Here is a 13,691-nt window from a genome sequence, read left to right on the forward strand (position 1 = left end):
GCCTACTGTGAGTTATGAGGTTGATCAATTGTATCTACTTTAGTTAAAGCCACCAAGCCTGCATGATTTTAAAGCAGCACTATGTAACTTTTGCCGCTCTAGCGGTTAATAAACAGAACTGCACACATCCCGCGGAAGAACATTCCAACCGGAGCTACTTCTCTAAGTTTGTCGATGGCGATTCACGCAGGTATGTGTTACTCCGCAGCGGTGACGACCCGACCAGACTGCAATAGTCCAAATATAAGTACTTATTATAAGTGTACCGTAGTGATTCGGAATAAGACAAAAACGCGGTTTGGAAGATGAATTCATTATGTACTCGCTCATTATATACATTTTACAAAATTTGAACAGAAAAAGTTACATAGTGCTGCTTTAACATTTTTAAATTACTTTTCAACGGCAGAATTCAAAGTAAAAAAAATTAACCTACGATCCTGTTCTTGAACTACTTAAATGTTTGAGTGTGTGTGTGTGTATATATATATATATATATATATATATGTGCATACGCGTGTCTTTCTGTCCAATTTTCAAATACTTTTGCTTCAAATTAAAGTTTGTAGTGTGATTCATCTCAGCTGGTTGGCTTGACTGATTTCATGGTTTTTCCCCATTGGAAAAATACTCTGAAGGCCTTTGACAAAGTGGACAGACACTGTATAGAGGTTACCTGAAGGTATATGCTTTGGTGAAGCCATCAACTGGCTTTATTTTAACTTGGTGTTTGGCAGTGGAAATCCTGGTGAAAAGACTACATTACCCATGATTCTGCAAAGAAATTGCCTCCAATCAAAGAATCGTGACAAGTATACCGCGACAAAAATGAATGGGAAAAGTACTTCTGAAAACGGAAGGGCACTGTTGTATTCTACAGCTGCAAATGAATTGGAAGTCTCACACTTTCACAGAAACTAGCTTATGCGTTAAAACATAACGTGGACAAGAAGTCTCCTCAAAACAAAACAAACAGTAATTTCAGAATGATTCAAGATGTGAATCCTTCATTCCCCTCCTGGAACATTGTGAGATAACATTTCAAACACAAGCAAGTCATTGTGTTAACATCAAACTTTAGCAATCCTTTATTAAGGAGAACAGATCATATTCACTGTTTGCTACTGAAACATCACAACATCATACTGGGGACGTTCATTACACGGGCTCGTCAGGTGGTTCGAGAGAATCAGAGAGAAAGAGAGGAAGGACATGAGAGCAAGAGAATTCGATCACTCTCTCCAAAACACACGGGACAGTAGTTTCCCCCTCCGGCGAAACCCTCTTTTCTTAAGCCAATACGCTTGGAATAAATAAAATGCTTTGTCTCAATTATTATACGCATCAATAATTGTTAATATACACAACGCAAATTAATGTCCTTGAGCACCCACCGCACAAAATATATCTCTTTACCATCTCGACTGGAAACTGACTCAATCTATTCGTCCTAAAATGAATCTTTCCAGCATATGGCTACAAGTTATGTGTACCAGAAGAGAGAAAAACTGCAAAAATATATACACATACATAAACAATCATCTAATAAAATTCAATTAAACGCTCATTTTAAAGCTACACACCAGAGCAGGTGAAGTCGATGAATAAACAAGCAAAACAAAAAAAAAGGAGGAAGTAAAGAAGGCCTCCAGAGCATGTCTGTGTCCGATTATCGCACAGCGCAGAAAAAAAACTCACATGTGAAGTACATGGAGTAGGAACGTGAATGTATACGATGAAGCTAATCAAACAATAAATGCACATATGAAAGTGTTACGCATGAGCATGTACAAATGGGTGTGTGATGGTATATGTATTGTGTATCAGTGTGAATAAGGGGTACATTCATTCATAGCTAACTGTCCTGTAAGTACACCCCCTTACAGCATGGTTCACCTTTTACAGGCACGGTTCAAAAACAATCCTACATTAAGGATTACCAAAAAAAACAAAAACAAAAAAAAACAGACCCACTCAATGAATATTCAAGTACCTATCAGCCAGTCTGAGGAGAGAGCGTCCCCTCCCACTCTTTCACTCCGCTGTTAAAGGAGAAAAAAATATATATAGCTATATACACATACATATTTCTGCAATTTCACTTTAGAAATACTCTACCTTCTCATAGCTTCTCTTTCATATATTTTTTAGTATTTTTTTTTATTTTTGTAATCAAATGTGAGTGCAATCAAACAATACCAATTACGCCATATAATCTGTAATAAAAAAAAAAGTTAAAAACGCAGTGTCAAAATGATAGCGAAAACCACAAACCAGAAGGCAAGCTGATGGGGAGAGCAGGGAACGAAGAGTGCTGTGAAAAAGAGAAGGAGTTCAGTTTTTATGTACTGTCTCTTGAGGCGACTGTGAGGAAGTCACCGTGACAAGCTCCTCCAAATTCATAGCGGGTTTGCAATAATCTCCTGCTGTCAAGATTGAGTCTCAAGAGTGTCCTAGGATTTTTTTTTTCTTTTTTAATTTTCTTGTTTAACAGCAAGCACCAAAATGAATGACACTAGAAGAAAGTTGCCCCTGCCCCAAAAGAGAACAAGAAAAATCCACAACAGATACATTACATTTCTGTGGCTGCTGTCCAGCTGATGGGATAGAGCCTGTTAAGAGTCGCAGGGTTAAAGAAGAGGGTGGCAGAAACGGTGAACAAGAACTGAGATCATGCCTCCAAAAAGCTGCACATGGTGTGAAGGGGTTCAAAGAGAGCCGCGTCTGAACGAGGGTCCCTGTCCCTCTCAGAGCTCGCTGGCCCTGCCCTCCTCCAGCTGAGTTCAGAGTTCATGCCTCCAAATTAGCATCCAGCAACTTCTGTGTAATGGACACAGATTTCAGGAGGAAGGGGCTGGGGGAGTAAAGATAAATCTCTCTACCATACAATGCAGTTCTAAAAAAAAAAAAAACATTTCTGTAGTTTTCTCATCTTTAAAAAACAAGCGTATGTATTCCCAGACTCGTCCTTTAACATTTCCTATGACGCTCTCCGAATTGAAACCAAAAAAGTGTGTGAGCAAGGGTTTTCTTGTGTGAACTGAGGACATTCTCATGTGGTTCAGAAGTCGTTGGCTGCTCGGGCTACCAGGGGTCGTCCAGGTCACCTCCGCTCTGCGACAGGGAGAAAACAAGAAAGGGAAAGAAATGAGCAAACCGAGAAAATTAAAAAGGGTAAAACACTCACTAGAGAAAACTGGGGACGTAAAAAAAAAAAAACAATGAAACGTGTGAGGGTGTGAAAGACAAGAAAAGGAGAGAAAGGAAGATTTCCTAATTTTCCAATTCCATGTAACAGAAAATGAAGCATGGACTTGGTTTTAAAAAATTAAGTTTGGGGTCAGTAAGATTATGATTATTTATTTAGAAAAATATAATACTTTTATTAAGCAAGGATGCAATATTTCACAATATTACTGCATTTTTTATCAAACAAATGAACATAAGAGACTTCTCATTCTCAACAATGTTTTTCAAAATAATCAAATACAGACCCCAAACTTTTAAACCGAACCTACAGGTGACTCAAATGTAGACAGTGGGCCAAAAACTACCCAATAACATTAAAACAGCATAAAACCAAAATAGGAGAGGATACATTAATCTGTGTGTACCCAAAAAACAAAACAAAACAACAACTGTCAATAAACATAATATACGTAATCATGAAAAAATACTAAAAAAAAAAAAAAGGGGGGGGCCTGGCCAACATTCTTTTTTACGGATTTAAATTGCATTTCCATCTGACAAGAAAACTAATTTTCGCCTGCTTTTAAACGATTAAGGCACATTTGAAGCTCACTTACCTCAAGCCTTAAACTTCCACTAACAAGGCTCATGAGCAAGAACATAAGCCATATCTGATTATGAAGGATAGTTAAGAGTGAACAAGTTCATCAGTATTCTGTGTGGTGCGTCATCTCAAATTTAATAATGAATGGGAGCAAAGACAGATATCAATAGTTGAATTTGATTTATTTTGAACTTCTGCGTGAAACAAAATGAATACAAACCTTTGCCCAGGAAAAAAAGAACAAAAAATCAAAACCCAAGGCAGCAAATACTGCTCTATGAACAATTAAGCTCTCTGATTCTGCTGAGCCTATATATTAGTAACATTAGTTTAACATAACAATGGCAGTATTATGCATGCACTTACACTAACTTTTAAGAACAAAACAACAACTGTCAATAAACATAATATACGTAATCATGAAAAAATACTAAAAAAAAAAAAAAGGGGGGGGCCTGGCCAACATTCTTTTTTACGGATTTAAATTGCATTTCCATCTGACAAGAAAACTAATTTTCGCCTGCTTTTAAACGATTAAGGCACATTTGAAGCTCACTTACCTCAAGCCTTAAACTTCCACTAACAAGGCTCATGAGCAAGAACATAAGCCATATCTGATTATGAAGGATAGTTAAGAGTGAACAAGTTCATCAGTATTCTGTGTGGTGCGTCATCTCAAATTTAATAATGAATGGGAGCAAAGACAGATATCAATAGTTGAATTTGATTTATTTTGAACTTCTGCGTGAAACAAAATGAATACAAACCTTTGCCCAGGAAAAAAAGAACAAAAAATCAAAACCCAAGGCAGCAAATACTGCTCTATGAACAATTAAGCTCTCTGATTCTGCTGAGCCTATATATTAGTAACATTAGTTTAACATAACAATGGCAGTATTATGCATGCACTTACACTAACTTTTAAGAGGATTATACAGTTTGTGTTATGCATTAACTTCCAAATCAACAAAGTAATCAGCTTTAAATGGCTTGATAAATCAGTCAAAGAAAACACAAAACAAAAGCAGTTTGGAACATCAGATATTTTGCGATATGACAATTCACATGGACCGAATTCAGCTTGCTGTCCAAAAACTCGGGTCATAAGAATAAGATAAGAAGCCCTGTGCAAATACTGCAGTGTACAGACATTCATGAATGATCATGTAGCAGCGTTGCCTAATGTGTAGATTGCATTAAGTCCATCTAAAGGTAAAACAGTCTGTATTGTCCCCTTTCAATGAATGACTTTTACATTGCAAATGTAAAGTCATTGACTGATTGCATCAGCACAACAGGCAAAAGGAGAATTTTGCAAGAACAAATGATTGTGTAAGCTTCTGTAATCTCATACGGTCCATGCTTATAAAGCCAGTGCATTTCCAGTTTGTGCTTCTTCCTCAAGGACACACCTGCATATAGTAGAGTTAAATGTGAACACTAAAAGAGCAGACACAGGACAATCATATTCGGGAGGTCAGCTCAAATTATAAACCGATATGAAAGAGATATGGAGAGAGAGGAAGATACACACACACAACATTAGAGTTCCCTTTTAAATGGTGAAAATTGCTTTTGATCAGTTAATCATCTCGCATTTCAAACATTTGATTCACATACACGCACACACATACACAGAGAAGCACACTACATAAAGAGCATAATAGAAGCTGTACCTGATGTTTACTACAGTACGTTAATATCCTATAACTATGATCAGCCACGAGGCAACCCAGGATACGGAGTACACATGCATCGCATGGCACGAGAGCAAACAGTTGTGTGTACTCTTGGCACGGCCCAGATTGTCCACTTAAACCATTGCTATTTCAAATGTTTGACTACTTACATGGGTAAACTCTTTGGGTGTGAAATGGTGATAAAATCATTCAGGGGTAACAGTATTCAAATCTACTTAAAGGGACAGTTCACCAAAAATGAATTATTTACCTTCATGTCATTCCAAACCTGTATGACTTACTTTTGCAGAACACAAAAAAGATATTTTGAACAATGTTTTTCACCTATGCAATTGAAGTCTTTGATTGCACAAAGACTTTGTATGAACAAAAAAAACAAACAAAAAACAAAACTATACTAAACCTAAAAGCAAAAAAATAAATACAAATAAAAAAACAAGACAAAAACACACACACACACACACACACACACACACACACACAAAAACAAACACAACAAAACCAAAAGCTAAAAACACAACAAAAGCTAAAAAAAAGAAAAACAAACAACAACAAAAAACTAAACCAAACTAAACAAAACCTAAAAACACAAACAAAAAAGACAAAAACACAAAACAAAAGACGCATACACACACACACACACACACACACACACACACACAAAAACTAAATCAAACTAAACAAAAGCTAAAAACACAACAAAAGCTAAAAAAAAGAAAAACAAACAACAACAAAAAACTAAACCAAACTAAACAAAACCTAAAAACACAAACAAAAAAGACAAAAACACAAAACAAAAGACGCATACATCTTCCAAAATATGTTTGTGTTTCATAGAATAAAGCCATTTAAGTCTAGAATGACATGAGGGTGAGTAGATGACAATGTCTAGGTGAACTCCCTCTTCAACACTTCATTAGATTACACCCCCATGTCTCATTTTAAAAACACTAGGCTAAGTGCAGAGATATGAGAAAGTGCTTACTGCAGACAGAGCTGGAATATGCCAAGGTTAACCTCACTTGCAGTTGCAGAGCAGGTTTTTAGTGATAAGAATTCTGCGCAAAACTTCCTCTGTATGCGACTTTTACTGTTTACAGGGCTCACACAAAACATCCACCCAAAGTGTTATTACAAATCCATAAAGACAACCAAAAACCTGCACTGGAAGTGCTCTAAGGAGGAAGATTGCCAAAAGCGACCTAGCAATCTGGGCCAGAGAGCAGGTCTGGGGAAAAGGGTTTGATAGCAGGGCTGGGTTTAGTGGGTACTAAATAGGGTCATGCAGTGGGGGCGCCAGAGAGCTCGTCCAGAGACTGTGACGTAGCGGCTTCGTCCTGTCCCTCCTCAGAGCTGAGGGGTTCAGTGGCCGGGGACGGAGGGGGCGAGGGAGGTTCCTCCTTGGGGTCGGTCCGTGTCGTGGCGCCTGTCCCGCAGGACAGCCGGTAAGTGGAGAGCGCCTGCTCCAGCACTTGGCGGTATTCGCCTCGGTGACTAAGCCGGAACTGTCGTAGCGCCTCCAGCAGGTGGGCGGCGGCTGCGGAGCTGCCCTCTTCTTCCTCCTCACCGCCGGCTGCTCCTCCCTGGCTGTCCTGGTGCAAGACGCCAGTGTCAGTGGACAGAGCAGGTTAAGAGACCCCGCTAAGAGCAGGCCACCTGCCCTTGACCTTACACGGCCTTTTCATTTAGAAAGCAGCACGCTTGAGGAGCGATAAAATGTGGCGAATGTGTGTTCGTCTGTGTGCGCGCAAGGGTACAAAAGATGCAGGTGCTTGTCAACACACGTCTCTTCTCACAAGTCTTAGAGCAATAAACTCGCTGAAGCATTACCAAGATGCGGACATACAAATACAAACCGTCACAGAGTGGCACAAGCACAGACGGACAAACAAAGCCAAGGCCTGCACAAAAAGCCTTGCATTTAAATCTTAAATGCAGAGGCACTGCTTTTAAAGATAGTGGTGTTTGGATGTTTAATCTGCCCTATATATAAATCCATCTCTGAGTACCAGTTATGCTTCCCTAAGTAGGACATTTGCTAATCACTTGCTAAATGTATCACTCTCAAATGATCGAGGGAGTAAATGTATGCATGAATGCGTCACCTAGACCTATATTAAGTCAAAATATCTGCAGGTGTTATACATTAAAAGTACTGTAAGATGATGAGTAAATGGATGGACTTAAGTCTAAGCAAGAAGACTCAAGTAGACGCCAGTGTCAGTGGACAGAGCAGGTTAAGAGACCCCGCTAAGAGCAGGCCACCTGCCCTTGACCTTACACGGCCTTTTCATTTAGAAAGCAGCACGCTTGAGGAGCGATAAAATGTGGCGAATGTGTGTTCGTCTGTGTGCGCGCAAGGGTACAAAAGATGCAGGTGCTTGTCAACACACGTCTCTTCTCACAAGTCTTAGAGCAATAAACTCGCTGAAGCATTACCAAGATGCGGACATACAAATACAAACCGTCACAGAGTGGCACAAGCACAGACGGACAAACAAAGCCAAGGCCTGCACAAAAAGCCTTGCATTTAAATCTTAAATGCAGAGGCACTGCTTTTAAAGATAGTGGTGTTTGGATGTTTAATCTGCCCTATATATAAATCCATCTCTGAGTACCAGTTATGCTTCCCTAAGTAGGACATTTGCTAATCACTTGCTAAATGTATCACTCTCAAATGATCGAGGGAGTAAATGTATGCATGAATGCGTCACCTAGACCTATATTAAGTCAAAATATCTGCAGGTGTTATACATTAAAAGTACTGTAAGATGATGAGTAAATGGATGGACTTAAGTCTAAGCAAGAAGACTCAAGTGACCTTTTGTTCTGTTCTTATGAGATCAAAACAGCAAGGAAAAACTCACCCCATCTTCTTCTCTGTGTGGGTTTAGCCTGTTGTAAACAGCCTCAATTACACTACGTCTGGATGAGAGAAGAGAGACAGATTAGACAGAACTCTAAAAACCCTACTGAAGATAATAGTGAGAAACGTTTATATGGTCCATAGCAAAACCAGATGTTCAAAATTGAGAATAAATCACTTTTTTGCACATTATATAGGGGGATAGTAAAAAAAAAATTAAGCATTGCAATATTATTAGCTCTAGATTCCAATTTATTGATATTTTCAGCTGTATTCTTGCAAGAATCAATATTTTTGTTTATTTTCACATAAATATATGGATACTTTAATATATAATTCTATCTACACATTATATAGGAGTATTATATAGTAGGAGTAATAAAAGTACAGCTATAATTTACCTCTTGAATCTAATTATATATAATTTTTTTCACTTTTTCACCTGTATGGTATATTCTCAAACCACGAATCAATATTTTTTGTTAATTTTCACAATATTTATATAACATAGTATTATTTTATAGAATTATAACAACATTAGAAAAAAAAGATACAACTTTCACCTAAATAAAATAAAATTCTGGATTATACCAATAAGCCAGTAATTATTTTTATGTTATGGCCAATATTTGAGATGGTTGAAATTAAAACTCTATACAATTGCGTCTAAATTAATGAGAAATAAAATGGAGTGCTATGAATTTAGGCATCACAACATTACAATGTGTAAAATACAACACGCCTAACTGTGTACAATAAGAAAAATATTTTGAAATTTGGTCCGTATTACATTAAAGACTGAAGTGCTAAACTGAATAAAAAAATAGGCACTACTAAATAACTACTATTAATCAATCTATGATAACAGATATTGATAAAGAAAAAAAATATTACATACCTCTGAAGACAAATGCACAATATTATTTCTATTCAAAGAACAATTTAGCAACAAATTACAGTTTTAAATAATTCAACACTAAAAGAATCACTTTTTTTTATCATGACCCAGATATCAATATAATATTACACCGCAATGTGTCTGCCGTTTACCAGTCCTAATACAATAGTAGGGCAATTGCAAAATTTGCTTGATCAGCATAGATGTAATATGACCACAAGGACAAATGTAACTTAATTTTGGACCCCTACTTGCTAGCGAGTCCACCACCCGGTGGCAGGTTGGGGATGCTCTCAGGGCGAAGGTTGTGCATGACATGGCTTAGATCTGGGATGCCTTCCTCCCCTGACTTCTCCAGGATTTCTGCAGAGAGAGACAACTATATTACACATGTAGGGCAACAAACTGCTAATGGAAGCCTGGAGTGTTTCCTCCACTGTGACTGCTGCTCTGAAACCTTAGAACGGTGAAGGCACCGGATCTACCATCCCACTTATAGAGACAGTGTGAGAAAAATAATATCCAGCCAGAGAAAGAACGCCAAACAGGTTTCATCACAGCTGTCCTAACTACATGTCAAATGGAAAAAACACTAGAATTGTTTTCAGAATTAATATATTTTAACCATCCAGGAAAGACCCTACGAGCCTCCAGATAGTTTAGAACATGCCAGAATGTTGAAAGAGAAGAACCAGAGGGAAAAGAAGAGAACTGCAATCCAAACAGTGCTCACACAGAGCAATTTTAAACCCCATGACTGACACTTGAGGTCTGGTATTAGGACTTTTTGAATTACAAGATGGCAATTTCCACCACACTGGATGTACAATGAAGAAAACTGGCTGACAAATGAACAAGTGTTGCCTCTTACCTTCCACACGAGCCTCCAGGAACTTGTCCAACTCGGCCTCTCTCTTAACAGCCTCCTCTGATACCTTCGGTGCATTGGGGAAACATACTAGAACAACACTCATGTTGTCACGGCTTCCCTAGTTAATAAAAAGGGAGATGGTGTGTTAAAAAAAGGCAGTTCACTAGACAAAAATCCAACCTGTCAAGCAAGCGTTTATAACACCACACGCTTCTATTGTAAACCACTATAAATCTAGACCACCTCCGAATTTGCCAATATTTACCTGGGATGGATGCCACGCGCACCTAAGCGAACTTGCGGACGCGTCGAGTAAAACAGCCTTGTGCGCGTTAGATACAGTGAAGACTGCACGTTAGTTTAGAACTCTTCTAATTTTTTTTTTTTTTAATTGTAGAGAGTGTGTTAATTTGTGCAATGATAACCTACCAGCAATGTAACAATTTAGCATGAAGGTGTTTCTCACAGGCTGAACATGCATGCTCCGTCTGTTTTCTCAGATTGTCCATCAGGCTCTCTCTTTCCCCTCTTAAGTCAATGCCCTGAAAAGTTGTGATATGAGCACCAGGAGTTTGCTTTTCCAGACACTGTGTGATGAAAGTTTCCAGCATACCATCTGGGAGAGGGTTGGTTTTCATGTAGTCAAGACTGGTCAAACAGCTCTCAACTGCAGCAACAGCACTTTGTAGGATGAGGTCTGCCTTCTGTAGAGTCTGACTTAATATCGCTATCTCGTGCAGCACATCAGCCAGGAAATGACAAAATGCAACAAACTGCAGATCCCTCATGGTATTGAAAACCTTTTTCCCTCTACCAGCAATGTCAGCATTGTGACTGGTTTGGGCCAAATTCTCCATATGAATGGCAACAGCTGCATACTGCCCAGCTTGGCTAACAAGATCGTCTTTTCTTCTCAGGAAGACCTTCAGTGCCCTGTCTAAATGAGGCACCCAACGTGTTCCTTTTACTGGCTTTGGTTTGTAGAACCTATATTCAAGTTCTTCACAAACTGTCTGAAGTTCTCTGTTGCTCTTTGGGTTGAAATGGTAGGTTTTCCAAATCAAGTGCAAGGTGCCATTTACACGACTCACTAAGCTCACATCTTTCAAAACCCCAAGAAGTGCCAGCTCCAGCCTGTGAGCCATACAGTGAATGTCTATGAGTTTTGGATTGTCCACTCTCAGTTTTGCAACAACACCAGCTGTTTGGCCCATGCTCACATTTGCACCATCAGCACAAAATCCAACAAGCTTTTGCTTCCAGTCATCTAATCCAAATTTTGACATTGAGGATTGAATGCAGTCAGTCAAACCATCCGCATGAGCATGTGACAGCTCTGTGACAGAGACAAGATGATTTACTGGCAACCCATCATGTAAATACCTGACATAGATAGCTTAATTTTCGTTCACAGAAGAATCTGTTGCACCATCAATCATGACTGATATGTACTTGGACTTTTTCACTTTATTTTTCTCTATATCCTGTAAATCTGCGGCAATATTTGAAATGAGTTCAGCGCAGCGGTTATCATTATCATACGTTGGAGAAATATCCAGGCCATTTTTTTTCTGCAGCATAATTAGTGGCTTCATCTGAGTGAAACTCAATTCCTCCTTTGCGATATAATATGCTGTATTCATTTTATGTTTCTCTGCGCTGTCATTTTTTTAATTTTGAGTGTGAAACCCTTTTGCGATCGCAGATTCCTCAGGGTCTTTGCTTGAAGCCATCACACTATCACGACAAGATGCATGTCGTTTGCGGTTTGAGTGCGCGGTGAGATTTTCACGTTTGAAGCTGCGCGATCCTGATACAAAGTCTGTTTTACCGGCTAAGCTAGGTTTTCTACTGCAGTACTTGCATATCATCACATGTTCCTCCTCCTCATACAGAAGCCAATCAAAATCTGACAGCCACTGGGTCTGGAACTTTCGCTTTTCCAATGCACTTTTTGATTCAGAATGCACAATCTTTTCTGCCACATTTGACGTGCTTGGCTGGGGTTCGCTGGCGCATTCACCGTCTTCTGTCTGCACAGAACTGGACTCTTTAATTTTTTTTGCGCTTGAAAACAAAAAATTATCAAGCGTTTTCTGCTCAGACTGGAATTTTCGCTTTTTTGCATCCATTTGCATCCACAGTACAGTAAAGAAAGAACACCATTTAAATCTAATGCGTCAATTCTCTTTATGCAGCATCTCTTTCTCTCACGAGTGTGCGTGTGATAGAAAGCGACAGAGGGCGCTGTCAGCTATGTGACGGTATTTAATGCGGACTGACCAGGCATTGAAATGATATCTGCGCTTAATTTATTCTTTGCATCTAACTCAATCACCGGCGAGTAAAATCGGAAAATTTACTAGCCATTGGCTAATTAAAGAAATTTTTTAGTCGCCTAGTGGGAAATTTACTCGCATATGCGAGCAATTTACTTGCATTGTAGAGGGTTGTCTGTGTAATTACTGTCTTACATGACTGCGTTCCCAAACAGCAGGCATCCACCTCTAAAAGCAATGACCGCATTTATTGTGTTAGTAATTTGAAAACCTTGTGTGAGACAATTTCACAAACAGCGAGAGTGAATCACCGCGCTCGCTCTCTCAAAATACGCAAATGTCTTCAAATCACCACATCGCGTCTGTCTATAAGTGAGCTACGCGCTGCACAGTTGACACAGGAATTGTCACTTGCAGTGTCACATCGTCACTAAAGTTTATAAATTGCATTACTTTTAAATTCTTACCAGTGTTTAACCATTCAGCGCTTGCGCGCTCTCCTGGAGACAGTGTGCTCATGCACACTTGCAGCGCACACACATAATGCCAGGTTCACATTACTCCGTTTGCAGTGCGTATGTGGGGTGTATTTTTTCCGCGCTCATGTTAACAGATTAATAAAGCACGCACATGGTAGCAGTCCAGCAGTGCGTTCCACGAGTGGTGCGTTTGCAGCAGTGCAGAGATCGTTTCCGCACCGAGTCTATGTTTGCTTTAAAGCATTTTTTGCAGTAAATATGAACATGGTGCAGTGCGTTCCACGAGCGGTGCGTCTGCTGCAGTGCAGAGATAGTTTCCGCACCGAGTCTATTTTTGCTGAGCTGCAAGCACTGAATTTAAGTAACAGCACATTTTTTTGCAGTAAATATGAACATGGATTGACACGAAAATGTAGTAATTACACCATAAATGCATATTATTAATAAAAAAAGAATTGCAATGTTGAAAAAGCATTTTCAGTGACAATGTTTGGATTTGAAATTATGGATAAATGTTGTGTTTGTGGTAAACAGCCACGGATCAGTAGTGGACTCCTGTGTGAAAGTACAGTCCGTGCTGCTTCCCCTCTCACAAGAGTCACCTAAGTCACCTTTCAAAAATGAAATTCAGGCCCTGAATAAATGTCTAAAAATCCTGATTGGAGTATCACTATAAATAGTTATAAATGATAAAAAGAAGGCTTTAAAAAGATCGGTATCGGTGATCGGTACTAGGGTTGTCAAAAAAAAATTTGAATTTCGAATATTCGTCGAATTTAAAATAAAAATCCACATTCGAATGCAA

The 13,691-nt window shown here is 39.0% G+C and overlaps 1 protein-coding gene across 6 annotated transcripts in view; it reads right to left on the minus strand.

Annotated features, from left to right (window-relative positions):
* Positions 1–1,280: 1,280 nt before the first annotated feature.
* The window catches only part of ppm1bb (protein phosphatase, Mg2+/Mn2+ dependent, 1Bb), a 53,391-nt gene continuing 40,980 nt past the window's right edge, over positions 1,281–13,691 (minus strand). For 3 of the 6 annotated variants that reach the window (XM_016499932.1, XM_016499934.1, XM_016499933.1), the window contains exons 3-6: positions 10,129–10,246; positions 9,509–9,620; positions 8,361–8,418; positions 6,303–7,085 (exon numbers count right to left, since the gene is read on the minus strand). In XM_016499932.1, the coding sequence (XP_016355418.1) occupies positions 6,774–7,085; positions 8,361–8,418; positions 9,509–9,620; positions 10,129–10,246 (600 nt within the window). In that variant the 3' untranslated portion in view covers positions 6,303–6,773. Of the gene's footprint in view, positions 3,115–4,251; positions 5,206–6,302; positions 7,086–8,360; positions 8,419–9,504; positions 9,621–10,128; positions 10,247–13,691 lie in introns of those variants that run through there. The other 3 variants (XM_016499935.1, XM_016499936.1, XM_016499937.1) reach the window with 3 other exon arrangements.

The sequence above is a fragment of the Sinocyclocheilus anshuiensis genome, unplaced genomic scaffold (assembly GCF_001515605.1).
Source record: "Sinocyclocheilus anshuiensis isolate Anshui unplaced genomic scaffold, SAMN03320099.WGS_v1.1 scaffold230, whole genome shotgun sequence".
Taxonomy (NCBI): domain Eukaryota; kingdom Metazoa; phylum Chordata; class Actinopteri; order Cypriniformes; family Cyprinidae; genus Sinocyclocheilus; species Sinocyclocheilus anshuiensis.